At 45.1% G+C, this 13339-nt stretch overlaps 1 protein-coding gene across 1 annotated transcript; it reads left to right on the top strand.

The window, feature by feature from the left end:
- The first annotated feature begins 386 nt into the window (after nucleotides 1-386).
- Nucleotides 387-2812, top strand: m-cup (ankyrin repeat protein mann-cup). The gene has a single exon (XM_084591632.1). The coding sequence runs from the start codon at nucleotides 563-565 to the stop codon at nucleotides 2483-2485; it is 1923 nt and encodes a 640-aa protein (XP_084447758.1). The 5' UTR covers nucleotides 387-562; the 3' UTR covers nucleotides 2486-2812.
- The last annotated feature ends 10527 nt before the right edge of the window (nucleotides 2813-13339 follow it).

The following is a 13339-nucleotide window of genomic DNA, read 5'->3' as shown; positions in this document are numbered from 1 at the left end:
TTTTTGACTGCAGAGATTAAAAGGACAACTAGACTGCGATTGTCGTATTTAGTCCCCCACGTAGACGGCGTGCACGCGCCAATGAGGCTAGGGAGCCTCGACAGCCTCGATGCAAACGCTCCGTCGTTTCTTGCTGTGCACGAATGGACTACGCGCCCAAGATATTTAGCCAATTTAGGCGCAAAATTAAAAAGAGTAGCAAAAACTTGCCTAAAAGTCTGTAGATGGCATAATCATTAATTCAAAATCAAGGCAACATTTTAGTGTGATTTTCTTTTTTTTTTTTAGCCGCTGCTCGCATTTGTCTACACGCTAGCTTCACTCTTGAGGCCTTGCTATCATCATCAAGCGAGCCAATAGCAGAGCAGGACCAGCACGACGACGACGGCGATTTCGGTTCTCCAATCGCTTCCTGTAGCCGCGGCAGCTGCTGCCGTTCAGTGCGATTGTCCTGAACATGGCTGCAGTTAGATATCTGTAGTTAAGCCGAGTGCCCGCGGTGCACTGCGCTTTATTTGCGGTGACTCTGCGCGACATTTGTAAACTGGAAGCCTTTCTAAGCATGTGGATTACAGGTAAGATAGATCACACTTCCCAACGAGAAGCAATATTCAACGACCTCTACTCAGAATGTAGGCTCGCCCCACCAGGTGCTCGTTTGTCATACCATGTCCGCAATAAGATCGAACGTCTTACGCGAGAGGAGCGCAAGGCTATCGTTTCACGTCTTCGAGAGGGATGTGCACCTCTGTTCGTGGCGTGCAAGAAGGGCAACTCCGAAATCGTAGAGTACTTGATAACGATGTGTGGGGCTGACTTGGAACAGCGAGGTGTTTACGAAGTGACTGACGACCGCTCCATCCACTTTGTAACGCCGCTGTGGTGTGCGGCAGTGGCGGGCAAGCTTGCCGTCGTTAAGCAGCTGATCGACTACGGCGCCAACGTGAACAGTGTGTCGGACACTGGCTCCACGCCCGTGCGCTCGGCGTGCTTCATGTCGCACCGCGATGTTGTCATGTACTTGGTGAACCACGGAGCAGACATCCTGAAGCCCAACTACAACGGTGGAACCTGCCTCATCAACTCTGTGCAAAGTGTGACCCTGTGCCGCTTCCTGCTGCGCCGTGGAGCCGACGTCAACGCGCAGGACGTGCAGCTCAAGACGGCGCTGCACTATGCTATCCAGGAGCATCGGTTTGACACGACGCGGCTGCTGCTGGAGCAACGGGCCAACCCGTTTTTGCGCAGCCGGTATGGCGACGATGCGCTTCAGACGGCCTGCTTGAAGGGAGCCGCGCATATCTACGAGTACCTGGTGACCACCGTCGAGTACAGCGCAACGCGGCGCGCCGAGGCTGACGAGCTGATGGGCACAACCTTCTTGGACGAGCACCACGACGTGCAGTCAGCGCTCTTCTACTGGCGGCGCGCGCAGGCTCTGCGTGCCCGCGAAAACGTGCCCAAGCCGCTAGCGGGCACGCCGCGACGGCCTGCCTTCCAGATGGCCGCAGAGTACGCAAGCGCCGACGAGCTCGAAACCTTGGCGCACGACCTAGACGCACTGCGCAACCAGTCGCTGCTCATGTGCGAGCGCATCCTCGGCGCGCAGCACAAGGATACCGTGTTCCGGCTCATGTACCGCGGCGCCGCATACGCCGACAGCCTCCAGTACCAGCGCTGCATCGACCTTTGGCAGTACGCGCTGGAGCTTCGCGTTGCTAAGGACACGCTGCTACACACGGAGGCGGGTCAGGCAGCCGCGGCGCTCGTGCGCCTCTACCTGGACATGTTGGAGAAGGGCCGCGCTGGTCTGCTCAGCCGGGAGCAGCTGCGGCTCGAAGACGTGCTGGCCACGGCGCACCTGCTGGTCGATCGCATCGCTGACACTGCCCTGCTGCTCGCCGAGCGGCCCGTGTACAGGCGCCACCTGGAGAACTTCGACAAGCTGCTCCGCGTGCTCACCCACCTGCTGTACGTGCTGCACGCGCTGCCCAAGCACAACGACGCGGACGTGCGGCGCCTGGCGGCCCGTGCCCTAGCGCAGCAACCGCGCAGCGCGGCCGGCGACTCACTGCTGCACCTAGTCGTGAGCCGCGCCAACACCATGAAGCCGACCGCCTTCTTCGAGGAGGCGCACGCGCACGTCTTTCCGGACGCCTCGCTGGCCGAGCTGCTGCTTGAGTGCGGCGCCGATGTTGAGGCGGTGAACGAGGCACGCAGCACTCCGCTGCACGTGGCCGCGCTGCGCAACAACTTTCGGCCAGACGTGGTGCAGACGCTGCTGCGCCACGGCGCCCACCTGGACCGCCGCAACGCCAACGGCAACCAGCCGCACCGCATGCTCGCCGGCATTAGCGAGTGCGCGCTCAACCCGCTCCAGCACATCAGCCTGCAGTGCCTGGCGGCTCGCAAGATCGTCGAGCGGCGCATCCCTTTCGCCGGTGAGGTGCCCACTGCGCTTGAGCACTTCATCCGCATCCACTGACACAGCCGTCGCAGCAACCACCTCTGCAAGATCTGATGCAATTTTGGATGTGTGTGTCATAATAAATAGCACTCCCCCGCCTTTTTTTTTTTTTTTTTTTACCTCTTCAAATCAACCACGCAACCAGGGTACCAAGGCTCGAGAGAATCTTGCTCAAACGAGGCACAATGTAACTACTGGCTTCGACCGTGACCTCTGTTCTAGTGTGCATATCGGTGTTTTGCACGATGTTGCAGACAGTGATTGCCTCCAAGAACTCGTTCAGCAATGTTTGCGCAGTGTCTTTTGTCAAACTTGGGTGCCCAGTGAATAAAAGTTGCAAGCTTGCCTGCTTGGCATTGCCCACCTCTTGTGCAGACGGCACAGCTATGCAAGAAGCAATAACCAGCGTTTACAAGTAGGTTACATTTTACCTCTTGCTTTTTAAAAGTTGATGCCTCTACACAGCTTGTGCAAAGAATGTGCTCATTGAGAAGATTTTTAGCAATTTTCTTATGAGAGTGGTAAATTGATTTTGCCCTGTTCTGTGCTTTCTAACGAGCATCATGTCCTATGTACAGGGGCCATATGTTTTTAGTGCGCCTTTATGCATTTTTCTAGTGGGCGTGTTTCTCGTGGAGATCAACTATTGCCCCACCTGAGCTGTCGTCTCTCGTGGCAGTGTGTTGGTGCACGTGATGCATTGAATTTTGCGTGGCTTGTTTTTGCCACATGAGAGCAAAGTGCCAAAAAGTGAGATGTGGTTCAAATGTGTGTTTTACCACAAGATTGTGTGCTTGAGATCTTTCATTTTTTTTACACTGCCTAAGCTGGTTAAGATGGGGCAGCACCATGAGCATCGGCAGGATTTTGTGGGGGTGGGGGAGGGGTTGAAACATAGTGAGACTTCATGGTGCCTAATGGACATCTTGTCAAAAAATGAAGTAGTCAAGAAACCTCTTCTGTTCTTAAGGATCAGAAGTTTCGCAATCTCTCATACATCACAGCAAGGAAACACTCCATTACATGGTGTGGCTGGGTGGGGAGGCAAGTGCCCATGTTTGCACCTCCTGCCGACGCCCATGGGCAGCACATTGCATGTTGCACCATCATCTGTTAGCTATATGGCTGGAAGGAACGGTACTGCTTAAGTGTAGCATGAAACTGGCATACTTGATTGTGCTAGGTACACTTGGAATATGGCAGCTCTGCAAGATACGGATCTTGACATATTGGCAGTTTTGAAATTGCAAAGGTGCTACATGTCTCTCCTCTCTTCGCCACATCTCCTGCATTTCTGATGTTGGAGCAGTATTTTTACTGCCTAGTAAATCTCCTTGAACAGCATATTTGGGGCCTGAAAGTTCTGTTCTTGTTCATGGAGAAATATGGTTTTGCCAATGCTGCCCTGAAGACCCCTCTAATAGTAATTGGCAATTAAATGAACAGCAAAGCTTCCTTCTGGACCTCCCCTTTTCTAGAAAGTAGAAGGCTCTGCTAGTGAAAACTTGTCCAGAGTTGGCAAAAGTTTGCTTTTAGATGGGGGCTTCATTGTGCACAAGTGGGTTTCAGAATGCCCTTACAGCATGCTTGGGGATTGTTGGCAACACACAACACCTTGCAATTGTCTGCTAAGCTGCATAGTAGTGGCCTTTCTGATTCCATTACAGGGTGTAACACAATTTTTCCAGCTCAGAATATGCAGGCATGCTGAGTGACCAATGTAGTTGCTTGTAACTGTGCCATGCTGTTTTGAAAGACAGCACATCATTATGGGTTTGCGTGGCTTTCTTGTTGGTTGAGAGGGGGAATTATATACCACATTGGTTTGTGTACTAGTTTTTTCTGTCTGACTTGTGCTCAAATGAAAATCCACGTTTAGGATACTGTACATGGTTGTTAAACTGAGGAGTGCCTAAACAGTGTAGGTTCGCGCCAAGGCATCTTTTTATGTCTGGCAGGCAAACAAGATGGCATGTTTGGCTTGCAAGTTTTGCCTGATCTGCTGGTAAAAGCAGTTCTAGGTGTCAACACATCCTGCACCAATTTAGTTCTGGCGGCCTTAAACGTGCGTTAAGAACCTTGTAATGTTGACGGGTTGCTATTAGCAGCTGTTATTTTAACCTTGCCCCTAGTTTATCAGAACCAAGGATATATGCTTTGTTTTGTCTGGTGTCTGTTAATCTTGTGCAGTCATGTCAGTCTGTTAGCTTGCTTTCTCTTTATATTTAAATTGTAATTTCTGTACGGATGATCATTTCAGTTTTGGTGCTGCCAGAAATCGGGGTGATTTTGGACAATTAGTGATTATGAACTACTGTGGTCAGCCATGAAGAGTAGGAGAGGGTGCAGTTATTGACAAAAGAGGCAATGAAGATCGATACCAGCATATTGAGCTAGTATTATGCTGAGGCTTGCAACAAAAATAAAAATTGAACCAATTTCAGCATCTGTTGAAAGAAGCCGAAGTGGTATAAATTAATCTGGAGCCCTCCACTGCTGTCCGTCATAGCCCATGTATTACACGTGTCCTCTTCTGTAAGACATTGTTTTCAATATGCCTTGCAGCACAAGCATGTGCTGCATGCTATCGTATTGTTCTGAAGGTAGCAGTTGGACTCATTTCTTGTGATAACAATGGCCTAGCATATTCTGCGCATATCTGGGCCAGGGTTTGTTTGCAGTCAATATAGTGTTAGCACCAGATGGTCCAGCTGCAGCAACATGAATCGCATGTGTACTTATTAGGCACATTTTCTGCTGCTGTTTTCCACCCTTTCTTGAGGTGCCCTGAAGGAAAAGTACTTGCACCAAGACAAAAACATTATGTAAGTATTGTATATAGTCTGAAGTTCAGGTTAGGACCTCAATAGGGGACTGCAGCTTCGCAGGGGGGCACTGCAGGCGCCACTGAAAAGGTCCCTCTTCGGCCGCGTCCCGATAATTGTCCCGGCAGGCCGGTTGAGTAGCTCTCGAAAGGCGTCAATTCTGCACGTGTTGGGCTGCTGCAGATCTGTTTGTGTGGTCGCATGCTTTCTCCTTGGTACTTGAACGCTTACGCATATGCATGCTTCAGAAAACTAGAAAAATATGGCACCGTAAATGCGAAAGAAAAAACTAGTGCCACTAGTTTTTTCTTTCGCGTTTACGCCGGATCATGTCCCCTCCGTGAGGCAAATTGACGAAAACTTCATTATCGTAACGGCGCTTTTAGTGTCGCAAGTAATTAAGTGGCAAGAGAATTTACAACGTGGAATTCGAAGTAAATACCTTTTTTAACATAGTCATCTTCACAATACAAAATTTTATTCGATGGCTTTTCGCTGAATGAATAGCTTGGATTTTGATACCATTTCTTGTGCTAATAAGAATAAAAATTATTTTTTAACACAAATCAAGAGTCCTGAAGACGACATGGAAGTCTGAAGAGAAAAACGAGACCATCCACCGAATATGACTACCAACTGCTCACATATGGTTAAAAGAAAAATGAAAGCTTGGTAGTGCCATAGAGATAAATAAGTGGTTGCATATTTATTTGATGCTATCACAGCGCACACATACCCCAAAGACAACATATTTGCAGAGCCATCGCTCATAAGCAAATGCTCATTTATGTGCAAGCAAACATTTTGACTTTTCACTTTTTTTTTTTTCTAACCTGCATTCGGCCACATGAACATTCATCAGTAAGTAAAGATAATGGAGAAATGCTTAACTAAATGTTGCGATTCCGTGCGAACGTTCGGTAAATGTTTCTGCAATAAATGATGCCATACCTTTTCAATTAGAAGTCTAGTCTAGTTGGAGGCCGTTTATGGTAAAATACTGTGGGCGCGTGTCCTCGTTCTCTGTACTCGTAAATTGGGCGACAAAAAAAATTTCATCACAAACATTTTTCTTAGCATTCATGGCTGTGCTCTCCAAAGCAACAGCTTGCAAGAAGCAGTGGCAAATGCACTTGCAGGGTTGACATTCTGTGACACTGCAAGCATATGGTGCTGGACACAATACAATACATGGACACAACTTCCTACCCTCTGAACGCCGTGGAATGCCAACAGCGGCCAGCAACATCTTTTTTGTGCACCTGCAATGAAGGAGAGGGTGCCAGCGGCGCGGGCAGCGCGCATACCACTCCGGACGTGGATGACTCCCAGTAAAAAAAAAATCAATGGGTCCAATTGGGAATACCAAGTCAGATTGAATTGGTTCTGCCAATCCCAAATGGTTTGTCCAATGGGTACTGTCCAACCCAACTGGTTTCTTCACTCCCAATTGGGAAGCCCAGTTGGTTTCTTCACTCCCAATTTGGAATGAAGAAACCATTTGGGCGTCCCAATTGGGACTGAAGAAACCAACGGGGCATCCCAATAGGGATTGAATAAACCCATTGGGCTAATGGGAAGCCCAATGAGTTACTTTAATCCCAACTGGGACGCCCATTTGAAACGAATTGGGCTTCAACTGGGCTTCCCATTGGTTCTAATTGGTCCTAAGCAAACATTCCCAATTGGAAAAGTCAAGTCAGTGATATACTTGATGAGATGTGCACAGATATACATACCTCTATAAAGAGACAACAGTGAAAATTTTAAGTTCTTATAAAACATATATGCCGCTTAATCTTATTAATTGATTTTATCGTGTTCACTGTGAGTGCAGGCATAACTAAATAAGTGAACTCTGAATAACAAAGATGTGTCACTGGTTCCAGCAGCACTGTTCAAAGAATGGAGTATATAAGTCTGCAACCTGTGGATATATACATTGAATCTGTGTTAGTTCCATGTGTGTAATGCTTGATCTCTCATGATTTCTGTAAAAAATTGTAATTTCATTCCACTTGTATAAAAGTTGGCTCCTCTATAACTTCTGGACAGAAAACATTGAAATTGCATCTCCATTCTTTTTTTCTTTTCAAGCTATGTGAGTTCAAACCATTTGGGCTCAATGGGTATGCCATTTGAGTTCAATTGGTGAACCATTTGGTCTTCATGGGTGACCAATTATTTCCAATTGGGAGCACCAATTCATATCAAATGGTCAGGCCCAATGGGTGGTGAAAACATAATTGGTTTTTGACCAATTCATTTCAGTTGGGAAATTCCCAATTGGACCCATTGAATTTTTTTGACTGGGCTCCGCGGGCGACATTCCCGACCAGTAGTTCAGAAATGACCGCCAGAGGAAGGAGGCGGCGCTGGTGTAGCGGATACAAACTTCAGATGTGCTCCCCTATACTTCCTCTTGGCTTTGTCCTGTTGGTGCAGAAATGTGTTTGGGCATGGCTGGCCATCTGCCACAGTAGCTCATGCATTATAATTAATATATTGGCACTGAGAGTAAGATCAAGTTTTAAGGAAAGTGAAATGGAAAAACAGATATGTACCATGGCTTTAATTCAATGCTAAGAAACCCTGGGTGGTTATCTTTAACCACAGTGCATGTACATCAGCATTTACTCTACAGTCTAAAGCATCCAAAAATTTCTTTTACTTGATGGCTGAATGGAAATCGCATTTCTGCAATTTCGTTCCAAGTGCATTGGCCGCATGCTGATGGGGATGAAATCCAGGAGCACCCTTGCACTCTTGGGTAGAAAACCACTCGTGGTTGAAATAATCCCAAGCCTTTCAGAGCCTTTCACTATGGGGGCAGCATAATCTGCACTATTGTTTTGCGTATGGAAGTCTATATATTAGCATCCTTCGTAAAGGTTTGCATGTGAATTGCGTGCTACCCAATATTTGCCAACTCTGCATGTGGGTAAGGAACGCCAGAATTACTGACTTCCTGCCTTGTTTATATTTAGTTACTATAACTTGACTTTGGATCACCTTGTTTCCATAAAATTGGCTTCCTGTAGCAGGCAATATTGTGTCGACACCACAAAACCAGACAAGGATTAGAGCTGTGATAGACATCATTTTGGTTTTCATGTGAACAGCAATTTCAAAAGCGTGAATACCACGCTGAGCGCAGCTTGCTCACTGGTATCGTTCTGCTCAAAAGTGCGAGAAAGGACATAGATTGAGTGCATACTTTTCGAGTACTTAAGTAAAAACAAAGCTTTTCCCGGCCTCCCCATTGAATATATTCTTCACAGATGTAGGTTCATACCATTGCTGAAGGAACAATGCAATTTCCTCTTGTTGATGCATGGCTACCATTTAAAATACATGACATCCCTGATCATCCAATCTTGCCTTCAACTCATGGCCAGAGTCTTCACCAATTGTAATAAGATGAGCCCGCCAGTATTTTTTTAAATGTAAACTTTGTGATAAATAAATAAAACATATGAAGACTGCTCTTGCAGCATGTTAATACTAGTGCTGGCAAACATCAGAAAACGGGTGCCCTCAGAGGAGACCCTTCAGCCAGGGGCATTGACTTGACTGATGATTATGACGCTGAGGCTCACGAACCCCATTCAATTATCATACCCTGTGCATTGTCATACTAGCAGGTTCAAGGGTATTATCCACAGCAGCATAAGAATCATTGAAGCCATTGGCTGCAGGGTTGGTCCTTTTGAGATGAAAAAGCTGCTTTTAATGAGATAGCATTAAAGGCCTCATTGTGCAGAAAACCTGGCATTGTGAGCGAAAAATCATGGACATATGTCTCTGGCAGGCCACATAGCTGAGTGCTGATTCTTCAATGGGTTGTGTGATGTAACTAGATCACATGCAATATGGGAGGAGCTGCGAACTCTGCTTGTTCATTTGAGGTGGGATAGTCAGGAACGCTACTCCATGCAGGTGCGTTGTGTGGCTTTGTTAGAGCGGGGTATTATATTAATGTTGCTTTAGGGGCGTGAACATGTAAGCTAACTAAGAACAGCAAAGGGAGCCACTAAAGCTATATTGTCCTTAAAGGCAGAGACCAAATAATTTTTTTTTTGTTTTATCTGACTGGTAAATCAACTTCTCTACACAGCGAAAACCCATTTCACCATGCTGGCCAAACCTCTTTTGGGGCAGAAATTGGGTGCAACGCTGGAAACCTCTGTTGTGATAATGCTGCTCCCATTCCCGCCTCTGCCTTGTGTTGTTACTATGGGTTAGGAGCAGTTCTAACAAGCATGCTTCCCAGGTACCATTCACCTCCCCGCTCAATTAGGAATGCTGATAAGGATCGTGCGCGACGTCTTCCACACTACACCCAACTTGTACACCTATGATGGGCCGTGCCACCATAGTAAAGTGCTTTGCTACACAAAAATGCTGACTTACGGAGTTTCGCAAAGTGTATACGAGTAAGCTGCTTAACTGTATTCTAGAACAGTAGACTGATTATTAAAACACCTAAAATGTTGTAGCTAGGGTTGTAATTAGAGAACTGACTATCAATTCCCATGCATATTTTAGAATTATACAAACGTGTTTCGGTCCATCGATGTGGTATAACAAATTCTAGCCAGCCTCGAGTGCCACATCGAAACCGTGAGGCATTTGAGTGCGCAAAGCTACACAACCTAAAAGCAAACTCCAGTCCAAGGGGGTTGCTCCGCATGTGCCACTTAATTGCGCCGAAAAATAACTTTTTTTTTTCTGTGCACATGTCGCAACCCCAATTTGTTGCTCACCAACGACGAGCCAGAATCGAGCCTGCATTAAGAACATGCAGGCGCTAAATTTTCTGGCTTTCAAAATAAATTAGTTCTTGCTGATCTATGGACATTCTGTTTATGCATTTGACCAATGTTTGGAACAAAAAGAACTGTTAATTCACTGGTGCAATCCAAACAAACATTTTCGAGTACAAAAGAGGCATGGGTTAGTGTACAAACCATGCCCCAGCTGCAGTTTCAGCTTTGCTAAAGTTGCTTGTTTTGAGTCACCGATCCTGCAGATGATGCTGATTTGTAATTTATTATCGAATCTGGCAGGCATCAACAAAAAATAATGCTGAGGATGGTCAACTCCAGCAAGGTGGCCACTTTTTCGTTGAAATTAATTCAACTCTGCCTCAATATTCTGCCGATACCAGCTCTTCCTTGTCCTAATACAATCCAGGTACGTAGCACCAAAACATTACAGCAATGTTACATTTTTTTTTCAGCCAAACATTATTTTGTGTGTTAATGTCAATGTTTTAGCAATGTTACATGTAAAGGTATAATGTTTCAGTATGCATCTAAACATAAATGTAACATTCTTGAAAATGATAAAGCAACCTTGCACGAGCATATAGGCCCATCCACATGTAATGTTACACAACTTGCATGCTTTGCAAAGACCACAGCATTGCACAACACAACTCCTGCACTCGCCTCTGAGCAGCTAGCTTAAAGTCAAGCTTTTATATCCATTGGTAAGGTGTGTCCCATGAGTGATAGTGTCGAATATGGGGAATAATCAAAGCCTCATAAGAAAACAATAAGGCTATGCGTGCACTCTGTGGCAGGCGCATGATCTCAATCTAGTTACAAAGAAGTGTTATTTAAAAAACATGTTTGATAGAAGAAAAAGTTCAAAAGTGGTGGGACTCAGTGCTTGAAATATATTTGCAGTATTGTTTTATAGTTATGAATGAAACATCGCATTAATGTTTAGAAGATTATATTAAAACTACATTAGTTTGAAACTTTAAAATATTGCTCAAAATGCTAAAACAAAACATTAAAGTAACATTAATTTTTCAACACTAGTATAATATGTTTCTTTTGAATGTTCTACCAATGTTTTTGATGTCACTCAACATTAGGCAACATTCAGGCAACTTACATAACACTTCTATAACATTATTGTAATGTTTGCATGGTGCTACCTGGCAAATTAAAAATGGCATGTTGGGTCTGCTCAGAACACCAACACGAGCTCAGAATTATTTTTATAAGGGAGAACTGGAAACAAAGCATTTCTGAAAAACATAATTGCATGCTTCTTATAAGGCCCCTGCAAAAGCCAGGGCCAAGGATATGCCGAGGAAAGCCTCCTAAAAATGTCTCAATATAAGCCCCCAAAACACCCCAAACATGTCCCACAGCAGTATTGTTGGGGACATGCTGAAGAAGTTGCTTCTTGTTTCATTTGGGATGCTTTTGGGACATTTGTGGAACCTCCCTAGGACATCCTAATCTCGCATAATTGGAATCCCTGGGATGTATGTGTTTGTATAGGCCACATCTGCATTGAAGGTAAAAAGCCAAGCTGTGCCTCAACCATGGTCACAATGAACGATTAACCGAGCCAGTTCCGAAACGTTTTTCTGTAAAGGAACTTAGTTGGCATTACTCTCCAGGCAATAATGCACATGTTGTCCCAAGGATATTGCATGATTCTCATCATGGGATATTGGGATTCCCCATTCGAGCAGAGAAGTCATACAAGAATCACAAAAACCTTCCAAATGAAAAAAGGATCTCTATAGGATGTCTCACTGTGGGACATGATAGGGTTGTTTGGCAGCTCATCAGGATTTTGTTTAGCAAGCTTTTTTTTATTATTATTCTGCATGCGGCACCTGGCAGCAAAACCATGTAATGCGCCGAAGAGGTCCTAGCTGTAGCAGACGACCCTTGCTCGCGCTACGGAAACCCGCTAGCAAAACGCTCGTAGCACCGCGAAAAAGGACAAAAACCAACGGCAAACCAATTCTGCAGCCGTTCCGCAGCGCGTGTCAACACAATGGCACATCGTGTCATATGTATTTCTTTCGTTCTCCAGCGATCGGCGCCAGAGAATCGATGCATTTCAATCTCCGCGGAGCGCATTGAAAGTGCCGTCGACAACTTATACAGCGCGTTGCAGAGATGTAGAATGCTTCTCCCGGGTGATGCTACATTCACACCAAATCGGTCTAGGGGCGGGGCCTCCGCTTTTCACGTGATCAATGGCGTCATGGAGTCAGCAAAAAAAAAAAAAAAAAAAAAAAACTTTGCTTTGGCGCTGCGGCTGCGTGGAAAGCCTCGCCGAGGTAAGTCGTCTGCTTCAACTTTTTAGCCATAACGGCCGCTTGTGTGCCCTGCACTCGTTGTGGCAAGCAGCAGCGGGGACTTAAAATTCCTTATGCTAGCATAAGCAGTCTTTCCAGCTATTTATTCACTTTTTTTTTTTGCAAATCTTCGCCGAAAGAGCGCGCGAATCTCGTTCAGTTTCACACTATAATATATCTGCGGCAACAGAAATGTGAGTGATGATTATACAAACTTACTATGTGCACTCGATGTGAGCTTAGAGATATTGTTCTTGAACGATAACTTTAATTGTGATCATTCGAACCGCGCATTTGCGGAGCTACGTCGATCATCAAAATTATAGGCTTATTGATCTATACCTGCATATTGCGCAACTTAATTCTATGCAGCTAATAAAATGGCACATTTTTAGCTAGCATTTAATCCAAGTGGCGTTTCGTCGGCACTTACCGCGATCATGCACAGAACCTTCATGATGGGGTCGTCATTGAATTCACCAGCTGGCACACATATATATATATATATATATATATATATATATATATATATATATATATATATATATATATATATATATATATATATATATATATATATATATATATATACATTTTACTCTTGGGATCTTAATTTAATATTTCATTTTATACATATATTGTATACGGTTCTAAACCTAATACCCCTTGTCCGTTCTTATGCTGTGCTCATAATATTTTCTTCTAGCTGCAGCTCAGGTGTTTCATGAACTCTTCAATACCATATCCTGGGGCGAGAAAAATGTTTTGCTTCTACTTAATTAACAATATTAATTAAATCGTTAAGAAAAAGAAATAAAGAAAATAAGCTAACTATAACAGTAATGTTTACCATGTCTCTCACAGCAGCATTCATCAAAGCTGCATTTTTATTACGAAGTGTCTAAAGGTACGTCCGACGTATCCATTCGA

This window comes from Amblyomma maculatum, chromosome 1, assembly GCF_055883805.1.
Source record: "Amblyomma maculatum isolate TAMU_Amacu chromosome 1, ASM5588380v1, whole genome shotgun sequence".
Classification (NCBI taxonomy): domain Eukaryota; kingdom Metazoa; phylum Arthropoda; class Arachnida; order Ixodida; family Ixodidae; genus Amblyomma; species Amblyomma maculatum.
Note: the sequence above shows the minus strand (reverse complement) of the source record. Positions and strands in the feature narration are given on the sequence as shown.

Excerpts from the sequence above, each read along its gene's own strand:
- m-cup (XM_084591632.1), top strand. The coding sequence starts at position 563 with ATGTGGATTACAGGTAAGATAGATCACACTTCCCAACGAGAAGCAATA.